General features: G+C 53.5%; 1 protein-coding gene across 1 annotated transcript in view; it reads left to right on the forward strand.

Annotated features, from left to right (window-relative positions):
- Positions 1-4772: 4772 nt before the first annotated feature.
- The window catches only part of FAM83F (family with sequence similarity 83 member F), a 35181-nt gene continuing 18250 nt past the window's right edge, over positions 4773-21703 (forward strand). The window contains exon 1 of the mRNA XM_068972166.1: positions 4773-5264. Coding sequence (XP_068828267.1) covers positions 4773-5264 — 492 coding nt within the window. The remainder of the gene's footprint in view (positions 5265-21703) is intronic.

Here is a 21703-nt window from a genome sequence, read left to right on the forward strand (position 1 = left end):
CAGTGGTAAAGAATCTGCCTGGTAATGCAGGAGACATGGGTTCAATCCCTTGGTCAGGAAGATCCCTGGGAAAGAGAAGTGGCAACCCACTCCAGTTTTCCTTCCTGGGAAATCCCACGGACAGAGGAGTCTGGCGGGCTATGGTCCACGAGGGTGGCAAAGAGTCGGACACAACTTAGCAATTAAACAACAACAACAACCTTGAACAGGACATCTCACCTCCGAGAGCCTCAATTTATTACAATGCAGCACTTCACAGTAATCTCCTTCACAAGATACCTTATACTCAACAGCGCCTCCATTGTAACCTCTCTTGTGAATGCCACTGGGTCACATCACCCTGCCTTGCAAAGATGGCTGTAGGTATTTGACTCCCAGCTAAACCAAGGGAACCACCAGGGCAACAAGCCATCACATCTGATTCCTCTTGTTTATTCTCAGTGGCATGCTATCTAGTATACACTGACTGCTCAAAAAAATTGGCTGAATAAATGTCATTAGAGAAGGCAATGGCACCCCACTCCAGTACTGTTGCCTGGAAAATCCCATGAGCAGAGGAGCCTGGTAGGCTGTAGTCCATGGGGTGGCAAAGAGTCGGACACGACTGAGCAACTTGACTTTCACTTTCCACTTTCATGCATTGGAGAAGGAAATGGCAACCCACTTCAGTGTTCTTGCCTGGAGAATCCCAGGGATGGGGGAGCCTGGTAGGCTGGCATCTATGGGGTCGCACAGAGTCAGACACGACTGAAGCGACTTAGCAGCAGCAGTATGCAAAGGGAAATATCTTGAGAAGACCACTGTGTGTTTCATAGCAGTTAGATCTAGGAAAGCCTTTTCCCAATGCGAACTGTTACTAAAATATTCTATTCTGATTCTAACCTTCTGTCCAATTCCAAGTTTTGTCACATGATATTGGCGCTCCTTGAGAACACAACTCATATCTAATCACTTAGTTCAATGTAAGCTCCACTTGGGCCAGGACTTGGTTTTGTTCAAAGCTGTACCGTCAGTTCCTAAAACAGCCTGGTGTTTGTGAAGTGAAGTGAAAGTCATTCAGTCGTGTCTGACTCTTTGTGACCCCATGAACTATACACTCCATGGAATTCTCTAGGCCAGAATACTGGAGTGGGTAGCTTTTCCCTTCTCCAGGGGATCTTCACAACCTAGGGATCGAACTCAGGTCTCCCACATTGCAGGCAGATTCTTTACCAGCTGAGCCACCAGGGAAGCCCAAGAATCCTGGTGTGGGTAGCCTATCCCTTCTCCAGCAGATCTTCCCCATCCAGGAATTGAACTGGGATCTCCTGCATTGCAGGTGGATTCTTTACCAACTGAATTATCAGGGAAGCCTGTTGTCTATTAAGGCTCAATAAAGATTTGGTAAATGAATGAGTGGTTTCTGACCCTCAGCACAATGCTATGCATTCTGCAAATTTTTGTTGAATGGATAAACTATTAAACAAGGGAAATTCTATTTCTTTAAAATGTCCCTTTCTAGCATTCTCAACAGAGGCAGTACAGCAAGCTGGGTGGGTAGGCAAGCCCGGGAGTCATGTGGTCTGCATTTGAATCCTGGCTCTTCTACTTAGCAGCTGGGTGACCTAGAATGAGCTACTGAACCTCTCTGTTTCAGTTTTCTCATCTGTAAAATGAGGATAATAAGAATTTTTCTAATAGGATTACATGAGCATATTTGAATGATATGTTTTGCACAGTGCCTGGCATATAGTAATTGCTGCAATTTTTTATGACCATATTAGTCTCCTAATAACCTCCAATGGCTCCCCTAGCTATAGAATAAGATCTAAAGTCAAGGTCCCCACAATTTGGACCCAAGGTCCGTCTCTTTCCAGTCTCATCTTCCCACGCTAATTACCCTTTACTGGCTGCTACGGTGTGCCAGACACTCCACTAAGTGGTGAGCATCGATTAACTAGATTTCCTTCTCCTACAGCCCTGTTAAGTAGGACCTATTGTTGCCCTCATGCCACTGATGGGACCAAGGCTCAGAACGGAGAAGTAACTTAATCAGGGACACACAGCTCATACCAGGAAAGTGGGATTCCATTCCAGGACTCTTTGACATGAAAGTTTGCACTCTTCTTCACTGGCTTCTGAAATCTTTGCTATGCCAAATGCAGTCTATGGACCACCATTGTGAACATTACCTGGGAACTTCCTAGAAATGTAGACTCTCAGATCTCATATCAGACCCACTGAATCAGAACCTGCATTTTAGCAAGATCCGCCCCCAAAGGTGACTACCGTGCACAGTTCAGTTTCAGAAGTGTTGTTGTGAACTACTTTCTACTCATCAGTCACAAGTGCTACTTAAAGCAAATATGTGATCTTATTTAGTCCCTAAAACAATCTGGGAGGTCACAGGAGTCAGCATTGTTATACCACTTTGCAGGTGAGGACACTTAAGGCTCCGAGGGTTAAGTATCTTAGCCGGAACCCAAATGCGCCTTATTCCAGCATGACGCTCCGACCACATCCAATCCCAGCTCCCTCTCCCTGGAATGTCTTCACTCCCTTTCTCCCCCTTGACTTCTTCTCTTCCTTTTAGTCTCCACTCAAAACCCCTTCCTGCGGGGTAAAAGCCTTCTTACCTACATCCCATTGGGCAGATTAGTTTCTTGTTCCCTAAAAGTCCCCCCAGCTCCCCACACCCTTTCTTTTGACCCTAATCTCATTCTTTTAAAAGAAATATGTGCTGAGCACCCACTGTGTGCACATAGTAAGCACTGAGCAAATGTTTGCTCCCAATGCACTGCTGACTCAGTTTATTAAAGGCACTTTCATCACACCTGTGTTATCCTCCAGTGTGTTTTTCTGTTCCTCCCACTGCTCTGAGCTCCCCTGTGTCCCCAGGGCAGAGAGTTTGGCATCTTGTAGAGCTTCAAGTTATTAGAAAACAAACTAAATGCTCTCCCATCTAAAGGTGAAATTTGTCTCTACGTCAGTGTTCCTAGAAGTGGGACCTTCAAATTCCCAAGAGTAGCAGAGGACACAGGTGAGATGATGGACATGTCTCTGCTCACCATTCTTGACCTTATACAGCATGCTAGAATTGACTAGCCACAAAATTTGCATATATTTGAAAATATAACCCTCATTTTTCCAGGCCATCAAAAGGAAGAACCAGAAATACTAGGCGAGCTTTTCAAAACCCCCAGGGTTAAAACCATGGTCCCAGTAACCTTCTGTCATTTCACTAGAGAAGTAGAAAGGGCAAAGGTGGCTGTGATGTAGGGCAAAGATATCCGAGACACAGAGAACATAATATTCCCCACGTGCTGCTTCTACTTTTCAGGGAGATCTGGGCAAACTACAGGTTTCCAGGCCTCAATTTCCTCATCTGTCAAATGAGAGGGTTGAATTAGTTTCTAAAGCTGCTTCCAGCGCTAAGATGCTTTGCTATAAAATGAGAGAACCATGAACCTTTGGTTGCTATGATCTGAAAATATTTTGAACGTGGAGAATCAAATTGTACAGCAGTGCATGAACAAAATAATATGTTAATGACTAAGAAGATTATACTTAATCCAGTGGGAAACAGCAGAGCTGCTGCTGGTGGTGGTGATGTGTGTGTGAGTGTGCATGTATGCGTGTGTCTCTTCCTTCCTTGAGCTCAAACATATTTTAAATCACTAATATAGTAATCAGGCCTCTGGCTGCCTATCTTGCCCAACACACACACACACACACATGCTCAGACACCACTTCAAAATAAAATGAGAAAGCTCCACTGCTGGTGCTTACATTCTTGCTGTGCTTGGGTGGCTTTTTTTTAAGAAATTTTTGTTCTTATGAAGGTGCTGGACTGACAGCTCCTCAGTTCAGTTCAGTCTCTCAGTCGTGTCCAACTCTTTTCCACCCCATGGATTGCTGCACGGCCAGGTTTCCCTGTCTATCACCATTACTCAAACTCATGTCCATCCTGTCGGTGATGCCATCCAACCATCTCATCCTCTTTCGTCCCCTTCTCCCGCCTTCAATCTTTCCCAGGATCAGGGTCTTTTCCAATGAGTGGGTTCTTCGCATCAGGTGGCCAAAGTATTGGATGGAGATTCAGCCTCAGCATCAGTCCTTCCAATGAATATTCAGCCCCTGGAGGCCTCTACTCTCAGAACTGGGACACGTTGGTGGGGGAGCTGGGGGTTTTATTAGCATTTCGCTTTTGCACATCAACCGCCCCTCCTCGGCCTTCACAGTGTGGCCTCGCATAGGCCTCCCGACCCGCACGGCCCCCCTCCACCCCCCACCGCAACGGGGCAGTGATCAGGTCGGCCACCCCAGAAACGCCCTGGCCAGACCACGTGCTCCAGGCCCCACCAGCCGGGAAAATGAAAGCGCACCTGGGATGCGTCTGGCCGGCTCGGTGGCAGGAAGGGTTAGGTCCCTCACCGCAGGGTCAGGGCCAGGGGGCGGAAGCGGGCCAGAGGCCGCACGTGGGTCTAAGTACGGCCCGGCTCCAAGTTCCTGCCGGGTCTGGAGCTCCCGCCCCGGGCTGGGCCCCCGCAGAGCTGGGCCCCCGCAGGCCTAGGCCTCGCCGCGTCCCCAGCGGAGCCCCGCCGAGGTCGCCCGCCGCTGCTCGCGCCTGCAGAGGCGGAGGGCGCGGCCGCCCCTCCCCGCCCGACGGCCGCTCCCGCGCCCGGGCCCGCGCCGGATTGGCCGCCCTCGCGGCCAGGTGAGGCGCCCCGCCCCTCGGCGGCTTCAGGTGCGGCGGTGGGACCGGGCCGCGGCCGGGCCGGGGCCGGGGCGCCATGGCCGAGTCCCAGCTGAGCTGCCTGGACGAGACGCACGTGAACGAGAGGGTGACCGAGGCGCAGGCCGCCTTCTACTACTGCGAGCGGCGGCGGGCCGCGCTGGAGGCGCTGCTGGGCGGCGGCGAGCAGGCCTACCGCGAGCGGGTCAAGAAGGAGCGGCTGCGGGACTTCCTCTCCAGCCAGGAGCGCCAGGCCCTCCGCGCCTCCTGGAGCCCCTACGAGGATGTCGCCGCCGCCGCCGCCGCCGCCCGGGGCAAGAGCAAGGCCAAGGCCAAGACCCCGGCGCAGGCCGCAGCCGAGCCGGGTGAGTCCCTGGCCTACTGGCCCGACCGCTCGGACACCGAGGTGCCCCCGCTGGACCTGGGCTGGACCGACGCGGGCTTCTACCGCGGCGTGAGCCGCGTCACCCTCTTCACCCACCCCCCCAAGGACGAGAAGGCGCCCCATCTGAAGCAGCTGGTCAGGCAGATGATCCAACAGGCCCAGAAGGTAGGCCCCCGCCCCTGCCCAGGCCACGCACACTGATGGGGACCCCCACGACCGGCCCCTAGGACCAGGCCCCTGCCCCCCGCCTTCGAGGCAAGGCCTGGGGCTGGCAGCCCTGACCACCTTCAGGAAAAGGGGCGCAGAATCCTCCCGTTCACCGTGGGGCTGCAGAGGAGAGCATGGATGTGTTTGGCGAATGACAAGGTGTTGGACAGTTGCTTGTCATTTTTACAGTGTCCAGCGGCGCTGGCTTTCCTCTGCTCTGTGCGTCTATGTGCCTGTCTGGTTTCTCTCTCTAGGCAGGAGTGGGGGCTGTGGAGCCCTGCGGTAAAATGGGCCACTACTTCCCTGGTGGCTCAGACAGTAAAGCGTCTCCCTACAATGCGGGAGGCCCGGATTCAATCCCTGGGTCAGGAAGATCTCCTGGAGAAGGAAATGGCAACCCACTCCAGTATTCTTGCCTGGAAAATCCCATGGACAGAGAAGCCTGGTGGGCTACAGTCCATGGGGTCGCAAAGAGTCAGACACGACTGAGTGACTTCACTTTCATTTTCAAAGGTCTTGATAATAACCTGTGTGCTTCCCAGGGATTTAACAAAACTCGTCCCTGGTCATTTTCTCATTTGATCCTCAGGCAATTGCAGGAAGTGTAGTGTGGCCTCCCCACCCCCACCCCAGCCACATTGCTCTTAGGAGGCACCCCCACCTAGAGTCAAAGCTGGCCTGGCCCCTGGCATTCACACTGGCTCTGCCCAGCACTAGGGCTCAAGCAGCCTGGAATAAATGAAGGATGTTTCTTGACCACCTACTGTGTGCCTGACGCTGTGCTGGGCACTTTGACAGGGCAGCTCCCTAAACTCAGCAGGTCAGGGGAAAAGCTCCCACTTAATCTCATCTACTTACTCTGCCTGGGCATGGAAAGGAGAGGACGTTTGCAGAGTCTCTGGTTAGAATACTGGTGGGGCCAGTAGTTTGTTGGGCAGAGTTTCCAGATAAAATATGAGATGTCCTATTAAATTTGAATTCCAGAATAACGAGAAGAAATTTTTTAGCATTATACAGTATGATTCAAATATTGCATGAAACATACTGATATTAAAAAGTTATTCACTGTTTATCTGAAAATCAGATTTAATGAGGGCATTCTGTGTTTTTATTTGCTAAGTCTGGTTCCCCTACATTGAAATGTCTTAAGAGACATCAGCAGCCTTTTGTACCCAGTTCAGAATACACGACAGAAGTGGCTTGGGTTCACTGTTCTAGTTCAACTCAATGCCTGTGGTTGGAGTCCTGTTGCCCCTGGAGGCTGAACTTGAGACAGCAGTGGTGGGGCTCCTCTTCTGGAAGGTGTGATGCAGGTGGCTGGTTAGATTGGCTGCCAGAAGGAAGGGTTAAGTTTTCACTGTCTGTGTTTCCACCCTCCCTCTCTAAAGAATCGCAGCTTGTCTGCCTGAGAGTTCCTTTGTCTATCGCATTCTGCAGAAGAGAAAGGCAAGTTTGAACAGAGGAGGAGAAAGGATGTGGGTGACAATACTGTGTAGCAGGCTGGAGCTGGGGTCAGGGGTCAAGTCCTACGATGTAATACTAATAAGCCTTGATTTATGAGTACTTAATGTGTGCCAGCCACGGTGCTAATGATTTTCACAACTACTGAGTGAGATGGGTATTTTCCTTATTTTGGGACTCAGAACACTTAAGTCACTTGCCAAGCCAAAATTCAAACACCGAAGTGCTTCCTCTTAACCACAGTGCTGTTTGATGATGCAACAGATTAAACCACGGATCTTGAATGGAACTAGCCTGATCACACCTGGGCAACAGGTTACAAGAAGGGAGAGACAGAGACCTGCCCACTGGGACCTCCAGTCCCATGTGGGATGTTGGGAGTCTCCTAGGTAGTGGAGTGTTCTGAACTCTTTAAATATTTAACAACAGAAACTTTAACAACTGTGGACTGATCCAGTATTTACCTATTAAACCAGTGATTATTTCCTGAGTTCCAGGCACTAGCCATAGAAAGATATAAGCTGTGGCCTTTGCCCTCCAAGAGTTAAATGCTGCCAAGAGGGTATGCTGTAAGGAAAACAGATTTTGAGGCTGGATATGGAGAAGGAAATGGCAATCCACTCCAGTATTCTTGCCTGGAGAATCCCATGGACTGAGGAGCCTGGTGGGCTGCAGTCCACGGGGTCACAAGGAGTCGGACACGACTGAGTGACTTTACTTACTTATGCCCAATCTGGGAGGGCTTCCCAAAGGAGGTAAATTGCAGGGTTGAAAAGGGAGAGAGGAAACCGGAATGGAGGAAGAGGAAAGTTAAGAAACTCTTGTTTCTCCTTAAGAGACTCAGGAGAGAGCACTTTGTGCTTCAGAACAGCAAGCAGCTTTGAATGACAGGAGGGAAGAGCTATTGTGGTGACAGCTGAGTATGTAGGGGGCCTGGTGCAGGGGTCTTAAAACTGGGTCCAAAGCAGATGACCACCCCCGCCCCCCCCCCAGGAAGAAGCAGCTTCTGGCGCTGTCTGTGCCCCAAACCCTCAGACTCTGCACCCTGACTCTTAATCACGACCAGTCACCTGCGTGCGGCACCTTCTTCCCAAAGATCTTGTGAAGTAGGCAGGGCAAAATTTGACCCTCTTTCACAGGCGAGGAAACTGAGGCACAGAGAAGGAAAGGGGCTTGCCCAAAGGTCACATGGTTGGTCATGGAGACACCCAGATCCCCAGTTTCTACTCTGAAGGCTACACCTTCTGACCTTTGCCTGCCCCACCCCCCAACCCCACGCACCCTCAGCCAACTGGCACGGGGCACCCTCCATGACTATTACGCTAGAGCCCTCCCCATCCTTTTCACCCTGAGGGAGGGAATTTCCTTGTCTCCAGGGAGAGTCTGGCTGCTGTGAGGGCAGGTGGGATGGACCAAAATGATATATGTGCAGAGATGCAGGGGACCGTTGCAGATACGGCTGGGGAGCGGCCGAAGGACACAATCCACAGGTCCAACTGGGCACCAGAGGATTTTATTTCATTTAATCCTCAATAACTTCATGAGGGGCTGTCATTTTTATTCCTTAGGGATGAACAGGAAACGGAGGCTCAGGGGAAGTAGCTGTGACTTGCCCACAGGCACAGACCAGCAAGAGTTTTAAGCCTACGTCTCGCCTCAGGGATGTGGAGAAAGGAGCCTGATTAAAGGACACTTTGAAAATATGATTGGGTGTGGGGAGGAGGGGCAGAAAGTGGTGCCAGTGGGGAAGCAGCCCAGCTGGGGTGGAGGGGGACCGTGTGGAATGGGAGGAGGCCTTTGAGTTGGTCAGTCTCAAGTTATCTGCTCACTGGGCCTCTGCAAATGGCAGAACGCCATCCTGGCTGCACCGGCGTTCAGACATTCGGCCTTGCTTCCTTGTGGTGTGGGGGTTTCTCCTGCTGCTTTAATACCCCTTACGTGGTGTGCTATTTTTAGGGTCACTGAATGATGTACTTTGCTTGAAGTACAGGCCGGGTCTTCCCTGGTGGTCCAGTGGCTAAAACTCTGCTCTCCCAGTGCAGGGGGCCTGGGTTCCATCCCTGGTCAGGGAACTAGATCCTACATGTTACAACTAGAGATCCCACATGCAGCAACTAAGACCTGGTGCAGTCAAATTAATTAATTAAAAAAAATTTTTTTAAATAAAGTACAGGCGGAAAGGGTGCCTTCTGGGACCCAGAAGTGAGCTCATGGCCTATTTCCCGCTGGCAGAGAGGACCAAGGAGGTTGCTGCCACTTGGGCTGCTTATGACCACTGTAGCCCAGGGAGCGGGGAGGGGGACCTGGACTTAAAGCGAGACCACATGAAGACAGGGAAATGGTTGGTTCTTATTCACAAGGGCAGAGCTGAGAGGACCAAACAACTGCAGTTTGGAAGGATAGTGAGTTGGGTCGTTGGACAAATATTTCAAGGTGTGCTAAGCACTTTAGTAGAAAACGGACATATAAAACACACCTCTGCTCTTAAATGGTCTAACAGTCTTCTAAACCATCGTTTTAATACAGACTGATGAGTGCTTGACAGGAGGCGTGGCGGGGGCCCTAACCCAGCCCCCGAGCCGTGTGAGGGGAGGACCTCTGATGCTGCTGCCTGTCTGCGGGCGAGTCTGGGCGCAGCAGACAGGATGAGACCGCGTGGTGCATCCACCCTTCTTGGCACCCCGGCTCCCTTCCGACCAGCGGCACCCATTTCTGAGGCAACCGGGCAGGTTTAGAGAGTCCTGCCTGTGTCTCAGGAGCAGACGAAAGCTTAACCATCTCAAAGACTGACCCTTGGCCCCTGCCTTCCTGTGCCCCACACTCCAAGGTACCAGCTACCCAGCTCCTGGATGCTCACCACAAGCCGCTCCTGCAGCATTTCCTCTGAACCTCAGTAACCATGTCAGTATCAGTAACCATGTCAGTAGTATCTTCCTTTCCCAGGGGCAGCCTCTGAGGTCCAGAAAGGTGTGATGACTTGTCTTCAGAAGAGGGGATGACAGCTCCCCCAGGTCCAGTGATCAGAACTCCCAGTGACCCCACATAAACATAAACCCAACCCCGGAGAGGGCGGGATGCAGGGCCAGGCAGCTTTGATGAACCAAAGCCTCTCCTCTCTGTTCTGGTGGCAGCCGGGAGGGGCAGGCCCACCTGGTTGGTGGGAGGCAGAGGGGTATGGGGAGCAGGCCTGGCTGTACCCCCATCTCTGCCTGTCGGTCTGTCCCCTCCCTTTAGGGCCTGGCTCAGAGGCCGCCGCTTCCTTGGCACTCAATCAAGTTTTCAATCCAAAAGTGGCTTTTTGTTCCCAGACGTGGCTCCTTGTTTGTGCCACCTGTGTGCCTGGCACAGGGCTTGCTTGAGGAGAGCCCGTCTGATCCTCGGAGACCAGAAGCTTTGGAAGAGCCGGGACTTCCTTTCTACACCCCCTTCATTGTCTTTGTGGAGCCCCAGGGGCACAGGTGACCAGTGATTTGTTTAACTGATTGGAGACTATCTCCCACTGGCCCCCAGCCCCTCTCCATCCCTCTAGGGAAGTCTCCCGTTCATCGGGAGAGGCTCCCGTTGAACTGCGCATTGCTAAGGGGTCTCCATTAATCTTCCTCATAACAAGCCACCTGGCAGCGGAGGGAAGAGTGCTCTGAACTGGAGGGGGATGCAGAGGCCTTTGGGGACGAGCCCCAGAGCAGAAGGCGAGGTTGGCCAAGTGAGCAGGCTAGCTTTGAGGTCTGGGTAGCCGACAGGCGAGAGCTGCTGGGCACACATGCCCAGGGGGTGTGGCTGACTTCACCACGAGGCTCAGCTTGGTGGGTGGCTGCCTGTGCCACTGTCTTCCCCCATTAGCCTCTATCAGCTCTTCCTCGTTCAGGTACATCCAGCAAATAGTACACAGCATCTTCTTTAGACCAGGCACTGTGCTGGGCACTGGGATATAGACAATGAACAGAGAAAAGAGAGAGGAAACAAAAACACAGTTTACATATATAGGGACTTAAATATTGCTGGTTTGTGAAATTTGGGTCTGATGATACGTTCGTTAGCCACCTTGCTGCCTTGTTTGAGAGCTGGTCCCAATTTTTCCCTAATACCTTTCCCTGTTCTCCTTCCCTTCCATGGCAGAGGTTTTAGCTAGAGCCCCTGAGTTGCCTTTTAAAAGCCTGATTCGGGAGGACTTCCCCAATGGTCCAGTGGCTAAGACTCTGACCCCCCCAAGGCAGGGGACCTGGGTTCCATCCCTGGTCAGGGACCTAGTTCCCACATGCGGCAACTAAGAGTTCACAAGTCTGTAATTAAGACCCAGCACAGCCAAAGAAATAAATGTTAATAAAATAAAGCCTAATTTGCTGTGCAGAACAAGAGAAGGCCTCTCAGAGCAGCCTGTGACCTACGGTCCAATACACACCATCTGCCCGCCTAACCCTTCTTCCCTCCGCGGACCATTCCATGTGGGCATTATTTCTGAGGCTCAGAGCAGTTCCAGAGTCTTTGCCCCCTCGAGGCTGGTAATGACACAGCTTCAGTTCCAGGGACCAAGCACCTCACAGCCCTTCCAGGATCTTGTCTGGGCTTGTCCGGCATCTCTGCCTAGCCCTGGGTGCTGTGGCTACTGAGTTTTGAGTCTCTCTCCTTTATGCTCCATCACTGATACTGGGAGCAACAGAGATCCAGCTTCACGTCAAGGACAAAGAATGGGGTCTGAAGCTGAACGGTCTTGGTTTCTGCCCTGATTGTCTACTTACTAACTTTGGGTTGAATCACTTGCCTCCCTGGAACTTCTGACCTGCACAGTTGGAGGATATTACCTAGATTTCAGATGGTTTTGAAAAACAGGGAAGAAACAGTGTGAAAGCTGAGGATACCAAGAAAGTATGGTACAAGTCCCCTCTCAGAGCTGGGAGGGAAGCGTGGCTGGGCTTCCTCCCAAGACTCGGGCTGCCAGCCAGGAGCTCAGAGTTCGGGCAGCCAGGGGTTGCTTCTGTCTTCAGGTTGGAGGCCCCGGGCAGGTGTGCTTCCTGTTTCCTCTTCTCATCAGAGGAGCAGCTCCAACGGCCCTCCCCTCCCCCCAGCCCCACACTTCTCTGCTGGCCTTGATCTGATGGCTGTTTGTCAGGGCAGCTCTCCTGCAGGGCTGTGGCAGCCAAGTTCTCAGCCAGGATCCTTCTGTAGATCTGCCACGGGTAGCCTGAACCGAGGGCGTTCCCTTCCCCGGGTCACCTGGAAGCGCCAGTTCAAGGAGCCTGAGATCAGTCCGTAAAGACTTCTCAAGAGCTAGAGCCTGCACAGGTGGCGTGGGGGCACAGCGGTGGGGTGGGGTGAGGCGTGGGACAGGCTCCGTTTCTGTCTTTGGAGAGGCTTGGTTCCTCTGAAATCTGACGCTTTAGGTCCCTGAAACTCTGAAGATGGGTGTCTCCCAGGCGGATCACAAGTAGAAGATGGGGCCTCGATAGGGGCGTGCCTTCTTCACGACTTCTTGGGCTTCTGGTGGCATAGCCAGTTTTGCTGGACACTGGTCTCAGGAAGCCAGGGTAACACCAGGGATAGGGGTACACAGTTGGCAGCCTCATTCTTGCCCCGGTGGTTTCTTTCCTCTGCCACCAGTTGACCTTGGGCAAATCGTCTGACATTAGCTCAGCCTCTACCTCTGCATCTGTAAAATGGGGATAACGCTCCTTGCTTACTGTCATGTGATTGCCCTGAGACTCTAATGCAAGACCATGAGACAGCATTTTGAAAAAGAGGAGTGAGAGATGCAGATAAAAGGGGTTTATGTTAAGAGGGGCTAACATTGTTGAAAGATAGGTGCTCTGCGTGTTACTTCCTTTAATTAATCGAGTCCTCAGCACCTGGCACGGGAAAGGGGCTTTTCCCAGAGGCTCAGGGAAAGCGGGAGGCCGTAGAGGTGCTAAGAGCCTAGCTGGGCTTCACCCAGGTCTGAGCTCAAGGCTTGTGTCCTTCTGCTACACATGCAGTTGCTTCTGGGGACTGTCCCCATGGCCACCTCTTCCCTCTGAAATCCCAGATACTAAGCATGTTTGTTGCCACCCAGGCTCTGGGAAGCTCACCAACTGGTTCTGGAAACAAATAAGAACGGGTGGGAGTAGAAGAGAGGAAGATTCTTGCTGCCTGTGGCACTGGGGCAGGTCACATCACCAGGAAGCTGGTGTGGGCAGCTCCCAGGGACCTGTTTATTTAGTTTGGCCGAACCGCGTTGATTGTGGAATCTTCGCTCCTCAACCAGGGATCAAACCCACGCCTTTTTAACAGTGAGAGTGCTGAGTTCTAACCACTGGACCACCAGACAATTCCCTCCCAGGGACTTTTTTTTTTTTTTTATAACATATTTTTGGCTGTATTCAGGTCTTAGTTGCGGTGTACGGGCTCTTTGTTTCAGCAAGCAGGCTCAGTTACCTCGAGGCACGTGAGATCTTAGTTCCCCAACCAGAGATTAGACCTGGTCTCCAGGGACTTCTTACTGGCCACTTTCTGACCCCCCTCCCTGGACTTGGGTCCTCACAGTCAAACTGAGACCTTGATGGGAGTCCCAGCCAGCAACCCCACCCCCACGCCACCCCATCAGGATGCTACCTCACTGCTTCGCCTTGGCTGGTGGTCAAACCCACCACCCTCTCCTCCGAGTGTACAGGGCAGAGCCTATTCTGGGGCAGGCTTCCAGTCTGGGGGTAGAGAGGAGCAGGGCAGAGGACCACGAGTGGGGGCGGGTCCTGGCTGACCGCCTGCCTCTGTCCTGGTCACCCCCCACCCCAGGCTGAGTCACTCTAGTGATCCCGGCCCCTCCGCCACCCTCCCACCATGCCTCCTCCCCAGGGGCCATGACCAGTCAGCCGGAGCTGGTCCACTGCCTGCCCCTGTTTTCCTTTTCCTCCTCTGAAATTCGTGGAGTCTGTGAACTTGCCAGTGACTCCAGAATCTTAGCCCAAGAAAAGAGCCAGTGGCTTTTCTAGTTAGTGGTCTCTCTGGCCCAAGTTTCCAATAAACTGTTAACTCACCCTGACCCAGCTTGTCCAGTGGTCACCCTGTTGGGCCTTTCACGGCGCTGGTGGGGCCTGGGGGAGGCTCCAAATAAAAGCTCTTTTCTGTTCTGTGTCCTAGCAGTGAGTCAGCGGAAGGTGGGGGCGGGGCGGGGACCGGGGCTCTCCACCTCTCTGTGGGTCTTTGAGGACCAACTGTGAGTATGGGTTCCCTTCCCCGCCTTTGCTCGTTCACTCCCCAGGTTTCACTGAGCACCTGGCATGTGCCACATTACGGAAATACACAGACTCATAAAACGTGGGCCTGAGAAAGAAGTGAACGCAGGGCAGGGGGAGGAGGGTGTTGAGAGCCGCTAACTGCTGTGTGTGCCTGCTCAGCCGTCTCAGTCCTGTCTGACTCTGTGACCCCACAGACTGGACCCACCAGGCTCCTCTAGCCATGGGATTCTCCAGGCAAGAATACTTGCCATGCCCTTACTCCTTCAAAGGAAAGTTATGACCAACCTAGACAGCCTTATCAAAAGCAGAGACGTTACTTTGTCAACAAAGGTCCGTCTAGTCAAGGCTGTGGTTTTTCCAGTGGTCATGTATGGATGTGAGAGTTGGACTGTGAAGAAGGCTGAGCGCCGAAGAATTGATGCTTTTGAACTGTGGTGTTGGAGAAGACTCTTGAGAGGCCCTTGGACTGCAAGGAGATCCAACCAGTCCATCGTAAAGGAGATCAGTCCTGGATGTTCTTTGGAAGGAATGATGCTAAAGCTGAAACTCTAGTACTTTGACCACCTCATGCGAAGAGCTGACTCATTGGAAAAGATCCTGATGCTGGGAGGGATTGAGGGCAGGAGGAGAAGGGGACGACAGAGGATGAGATGGTTCGATGGCATCACCAACTCGATGGACATGGGTTTGGGTGGAATCCAGGAGTTGGCGATAGACAGGGAAGCCTGGCATGTTGCAGTTCATGGGGTCGCAAAGAGTCAGACATGACTGAGCGACTGAACTGAACTCTCCAGGGGATCTCCCCAGCCCAAGGATCAAACCCTTGTCTTCTACTTCTGCATTGCAGGCAGATTCTTTACCCACTGAGTCACCTGGGAAGCCATAAACTGTTGACTTCTTGAATACCAGACCACACTAGCCCTTTTGAAATATATAATTTCATTTAACCTTCATGACAGTCCAGGAACTTTCCATTTTACAGATGATAAGGTCACACATGAAGTAGGAAATGGCAACCCAGTTCCATTCTTGCCTGGAAAATCCCATGGACAGAGGAGCCTATGGGACTACAGTCCATAGGGTTGCAAAGAGCTGGACACGGCTGAGCATAAAGTCACACGTGCTTAGTCACTCAGTTGTGTCCGACTCTGCGACACTTGGATTGTAGTTCCCCAGGCTCCTCTGTCTATGGGATTTTCCAGGCAGGATACTGGAGTAGGTTGCCATTTCCTCCTCCAGGACATCTTCCCAACCCAGGAGTTGAACCTGCCTTTCCCTTGTCTCACGGCAGTGGGTAAATAGTGAAGCCGAATGGGAACTGAGATGAGCCTGAGTCTCACTGAGCTCCAGGGGCACAGAGAACTCTTGGGAATTGCCAGCTGCAGCAGCCAGTATGGAAGGGCGGGTGGGCAGAGGGCAGGGGGTGCAAGACCAGAGGCCTGGGAGTGCACAGACTCACACTATTCCCATTGCCCAGCTCCTCCTGGCTGCCTTCCCCTGCTCCCCACACCCTCCACTTGCCTCTCTGGGGAAGCCCTCCCAGGTAGCTTCACTACCTGCCAGTGGCCACCAGGTTAGCTTGACCACCTCACAGAACCTCCCAGGCAAACTGCCAACTCCAGTTATCTTGCTCTGATGGATCAATCAAGAAATAGCTTGAAGGTACTTCTTGGAGTCCTGCCTTCCCCACATATTGTGTGATGCTCAGACCTTCAGGCCAGTAACCCAAACCAGCAGCTGATCCTAGAAATCATATGTGTATCTTCATTGGATTTTTTTTTTTAGCAGCTGATTTATCTTCCTAATTATGTTTAGCTTTAAGCTAATGTTAAATGAGCTTGCATTAGATAATTTTCACTAATTAACACCAACTTAGAGCAGGGAAAGTCATCCCGGAAGCGTGCCGTGGGGCAGTGAAAAGCTGGCCTAGGATCTGAAAAAGAATTGCTCTGCGTACTCCCTGGTGGATCACATATGCCACTTTGCGGATGCATTAGTTGCCCTTGCTCACACAGGCACAGTCTGTTCTCTGTCTCTGGAGACCTGGCCCAAGTCTCCTTTCCATCATCCCTTTATCCACCTCATTTGGGGAATGAGTGTCAAGAGCACCTCGTAAGGCTCAGATGGATGGGGAGTGTGCCCCAGTGGTGCACAGCAGAGTCGGGAACAGAGCTGGCCCAGAGGCCGGGGAGTCTGCGAGAAGAAGAGGCCTGGCTGGCAGTGCAGGAGGGAGCCTGGTGTTTAATGATGTCTAATTAGTGAGCCTGAAACAATGTAACGTGGCCGCAGACAGCTGGGAATCCTCAGGGAGCAAAGCCCAGACACCGGGCCTCCAGGCGGAGGATACCACCCCAGAGGTCTTGGCTCTGCCCTCTCGGTGGGCCGGGACTCTGGTCCAGTCTGCTTCGTCAGGCCCCTCGAGGGAAGCTCCCTACTGCGGAGGTACTCTGCTTAGACCTGTGCTCCCCGTGTAGTACGGCCCATCAGGTCTCTGTCCCCCGCCATGCGCTCACAGACCCAGGCCTGAGCAGACAGGCCTCCTGGGAGCGACAGTGTGAATGAAGGCACCAGGGCCGGAGTCAGCGGGGTGTGCCTGGAGAGGGCAGAGGAGGTTATCATCAAGGAAACAAGTAGGCCAGAAGCACATGGAGGGGCTTTGGCGAGGCTGACATCAGGCCAAGGGTTTGGGCCGGGAAGCAGCATAGTTTGGGTTGGGTTGTTGGCTCCACCTGCCAAGAGTGGAAGGCCTCTGGAAGCTCGTTCTCCTGTGGAGCTGACGCTGAGACCCCAGCTCGTACCTGGCCTCACAAGAACCGTGAGGCAGCCTCGCTTTAGGGAGAGTCCCCAGCGGACAAGCAACGCCCACTGTCTCACCACCTCTGTGGGACCCCTGACTCTAGTCTGCACTTCCTCCACTTGCTCCCGGTTGCTCCTGGACTGTGGGGATTTCAAGAAATGAATTGAGTCCAGGGGGTGGAGGATGCAAGGTGTCTGTGGGTGTCCCCTGGGTGGCTGTGTGGACCTCCTCTCCCGAGCTCTCCTCTCCTCTCTCACCCCAGGGAGCCCACCCAGAATGCTTAAGGTAAAGCTTTCTTGTCCAGTTGTTTGCATCCCACCGAGGCAGAAATTGGATGGGGCCAGTTGCAGCCTTCATGACAAAAGAAAGCCTTTGCGGTGAGCTCAGCATTGGCTGGTTGGGTCCCGAGCCCCACCTGAAGGTGTTCTCCACTGGGACAGCAGGGTTTTTTGTGTTTTTTGGGGGCCATGCCATGTGCCTTGAAGACTCCTAGTTCCCCAACCAGGAATTGAACCGCGGACCCCCAGCAGTGAATGCTTGGAGTCCTAACCACTGGACGCCTGCAGGGAACTCCCAGGCCCAGTTTTCCTAGCGGTGTGTTTCCTGCTCGGTGAGCTAGCGCAGTCTCCCAGCATCGCTCGAAGGATCGTGTGCTGTACAGACTCACTCGTCCCTGATTGAGCTGCCCTTCCCCTCGATCCGTTCAGGTTCTGACTCCTGGAAGTTAGCTGCCTGAGCTTTCATCACCACCCCGGGCCAGGTCTGCTGGACATGGTATCAAGCAGGGGAAAACATCTCCGCCATGATGTCTGGGGCCGGTGGGCAGCTCTGCACGCCTGGCTCCTTGGGAGAATGTGCCGCCCGCACTGGCCCGGCCACCTCTGAAGTGAGGCCCCTTTGTTCTGTGTTCCTTCAGAGGAGAGAAGGGGCTGCCGCGTGGACCCTCTGCTCACAGCAGGCCAGGCTCTGTGCTCCTCGTGCTGCTGCGTTATCTCATTTAGAACTCGGAGCAACCCTGTGAAGCGACCACCTCCCCGTTTTAAAGAATAGATTTCCTTCCACGTACCTGCCGTTACTCCAAGCGTGATCCATCCTCCACCTGCATTCGGATCCCCTGAGGCGGGCGGGGTAGGGGTGGAGGTGTGCTGTGGAAATGTACTTGCATGGGCCTGCTGAGGATGGGGCCCTGGAATCTGGCCACCCAGCAGGTGCACCTCACCAGCCCCACACGGGGTGATGCTCTTTACAGGCTCCAGTGTGACAGCCAGTGCTCTGGGTACGTTGACGGCTCCCTGGGCAGGTCAGAGAAGGTGCTCCACACGGCTGGGCTGTCTGAGCCGGATGCTGGGTGGTCCACTCAGAACTGACTCCCCTGGACTGCCAGACAGATGGCCCTCCCGGGAAGCAGCAGCTGACCAGTCTGCCCACCTGCTGCCCTTCCTACCCCAGGGCACCTTCGGGCTGCAGGTATGGGCAGCTGGCCCCATTCATTGGAAAAGGCCCTGATGCTGGGAAAGATTGAGGGGAGGAGGAGAAGGGGGTGACAGAGGATGAGATGGTTGGTTGGCATCACTGACTCAGTGGACATGAGTCAGAGCAAGCTCCAGGAGACGGTGAAGGACAGGGAGGCCTGGTGTGCTGCGGTCCATGGGGTCGCAGAGTTGGACATGACTGAGTGACTAGACAAGAGCAACCCTGTTTGGTGATTGCTGCTCGTGACCATATAGCTTTCTCATGGAGTTTTACAGGCATGATCTCATCTGAACCTCCCAACAGCCCTAGGAGGCAGGCAGGGCAGACATGGGAGGTAAAAGTCAGGCCCCAGGCTCACATGGGTCATCAGTGGGCCCGTGGGGACTGGGACTGCCCCTGTGCCTCGGTGGGCTCCTTCCCTTCCTCCCCAGGAAAAAGTGCCGTCACCAGTACATCCCCTGCAAGGAGCATGCTTGGCCTGTGGCCTCTTGCTTTTTCCCCACCATGGAGCAGATGGGCAGATCTATGCCACAGCGGTGGCAGCCACACCCACCCCAGTGCCTAGGCTCCACGTCAGCAGGCCTGGGGAAACCAGTGAAGGAGAGGGGGGTATTGTCTGGCTCGAGGTGTGCACCCTGGTTTTGTATGATTGGGGTGACCTCAGGTACTAGTCAGAGCAGATCTCCCCAGAGCCTGCCCTGACCGCATCGTCTGGGGGTGACAGTGCTGGACTGGGGTCTGAAGCCTGGGCTTCCGTCCCACCTCTGCCAAAGACCCAGCTGGGAAACTTAACCTCGGGGCTGGGCTCCGTTCTGTTTCCTCCTCGCTCTGAGGTTCTGCACGTCTGGAATGTCCTCAGTGCGGGGGCCACGGGCAGAGATGCCGCCTGTGCGCCACCCTGGGCCTCGGCGGCTTTATGGGGCTGACTTGTAGTCATGCTCTGTTTACTAGCTTGCTTCCACCGCAGGGAGGACGGGTACCTTTCGTAATCTGCACAGAGGTGCTGGCTGTTGGTGCTGGGGGCACCTCTGCCCCCAGATGTCCTTGGTGTGGACTTTTACCCCTTGGTTGAATACTGTTCCCACTCACCGGCTGGCTGCTCCCTCAAGACCTTGGGTAGGTGGAGCGGAGGCAGACCAGACCTGGGGCCGGCGTTCAGGCAGCAGTCCCAGAAGGCACCCATTTCTTTTCCCTTCTCTGTGCCCTTGAGGAACTCCAACTCTGCCTTCCGGCAAGATGATCCAACCAAGAATCCTGCTCAGCATTCTTTTTTTTTTCCCCCCTCCACCGCAGTGTCTATATTCATTAATGAAATTAAAGAGATAACCACAAAGCTAGGTCCACACCCCACAAAGAAAACAGTAGACATGAAACACCCTCCATTTAGACATTCATTCCACAGTCATGGAGAACTGACTGTTGAGATGTCCCTTAAGGGTGAAGATTTCGAGATAAATCAGATGGCCCCTACCATCCGGGAGCCCACAGCCCAGTAAAGAACAGAGCCATTGAGCAGATGTTACAATAAAATCTCAAGGACCTCTGTTGTTTGCCCAGGACGCAATGTGGGCGGGAAGCAGGGAGTGGGGAACGTTCAGGAAATTCTTGCCTGGGTCTTGAAAGATGCATAGATGTTTCACAGGAGTACGGGAGGGGAAGGAGCAGGAGAACCGGAAACTACCTGTTATGTGTCGTGGTTCTCAAAGGGGGGTCGAGAGGGTGAGGCAGTTTTGTCCTCAGGAGACATTTATCTGTATCTATAGGCATTTTTGGTTGTCACCATTTTGGGTGATGCTACTGGCTTGCTGCTAACCATTCTGCAAGGCACAGGGCCGCACGTCCCGCCTCCCGCCCTGGCACCCTCCCCACCCCGCCTACCCCCTCCCCACCCCCAGCAAGAAATACTGTGCCCAGAAGTGCCACTGTAGAGAAACCCTGTGTTAGGGTAACTGCAGGTCATCCGGCATAGCTGAAAGCAGGGGGCAGACGTGAGACTGTCCAAGATGAAGCTGGAGAGGAGGAAGGGACCATCATAAGGTCCTTCAACACCAAGTTAAGGAGTTTGACCGTGGGACCCACCACTTCATCAGTCTGTCGGTCGGGCCGGGCGGGGTCGGGGGGGGGCGGGGTTGTCACTGGTATGGAGAAGGAATGGGAGCACAGCGATGGAAAAGGCAAGACTCATTAGGAAACTCTCCCAGAAGTTCACTAAGAAATGAGAAGGGGGACAACTTCCCTGTGGTCCAGTAGCTAAGACTCCATGCTCCCAAAGCAGAGGGCCCAGGTTCGATCCCTGGTCGGGCAACTAAGACCCAGCACAGCCAAATAAATAAAAATAAACATTAAAACAAGGGGGTGCCAAGTGAGGAGAACCAAGCAGTGAGAGCAGAAAGGAGCTGACACAGAGGAAGTGCACAGAGGAGGCAGGACCTGTTGGACTTGGTGGCGATCAGGTTTGGTCACAGGGAGGAGGAGGAACGAGGCCAGTAGGCTCGGGCTTCCGGCCAGGGTGGCCGAGAGGATGCTGGTTTTGGAAGTGCCTCCAGGGCAGGCCAGTGAGCATGGCTCTGTGGTACAGAATGCGGTGGGCGTCCAGACCAGGTCGTCCCAGCACACCTAGGGGCGCAGTCTCTGCTGTCTTGAGCAGAGCCGTGTGGTGTGCACAGTGCAGGTGGAGTCCTTTCCCTTCGTTTTGTTAATCTAATGGTAATTAAGGCGTCCAGGAAGAGAATCTGAAAGCCGGCATTTTAATTAAAGGTAAATGACAGGTGGAGGGGAATTCTGAGGCTCCCTAACGCACCCTGCTTCCCCGCCCCACCACTGAGGCGGGATAACTGCGGAGGAGACAGTTAGCTAACCAAGTGCCTGATGAGAAGTATTACAGCATCAGAGCCTCTTTGCCGGCGCCTGCGACAGCGTCTAGAAACTCCTGCTGCCTCGAATTAACCTCTCCCCCCAGGTGCTGCGCATCAGTGGGTAACCAGGTAAAGAAGGCTGGGAGCCCGCCGGGAAGACGGAATGGCTGTTCCCTCTTGACAAAATCCACGTCCCTCTTTTAAAACCCGATTTTCCATTTATACTGGGAGCCTTGAAGTCAGGTTTGGCCCAGAGGACCACGTGGCACATTAAACAGCGGGCGGGAGTAGGGAGCTAGTTTTCGTGGGCTTCATGCCGCCCGTGGATCGGAATGTCAACCCAGGCCTCCGAGACCAAAGCGGAGGGTAATTATCACCTCTCCTGCACAACGAGATGGCAGGAGTCAGCGAGCAATTGATTTTTTTTTCCCACTGCAGATATTTCACTGCTTAATTGGTAGTGACACAGATGGCTGGCCCTCACCAGGGCGCCGCAGACCAAGCCTCCCCAAAGCAGGGTGCCCCCCCCTCCCCCCCGGGACGCATCTCTCCCTCTGGTTTGCCATGCTCTCCCTGCACCTCCTCCTTCGGGTCCCGGTGAGGGTG

The sequence above is a fragment of the Capricornis sumatraensis genome, chromosome 4 (assembly GCF_032405125.1).
Source record: "Capricornis sumatraensis isolate serow.1 chromosome 4, serow.2, whole genome shotgun sequence".
NCBI lineage: Eukaryota > Metazoa > Chordata > Mammalia > Artiodactyla > Bovidae > Capricornis > Capricornis sumatraensis.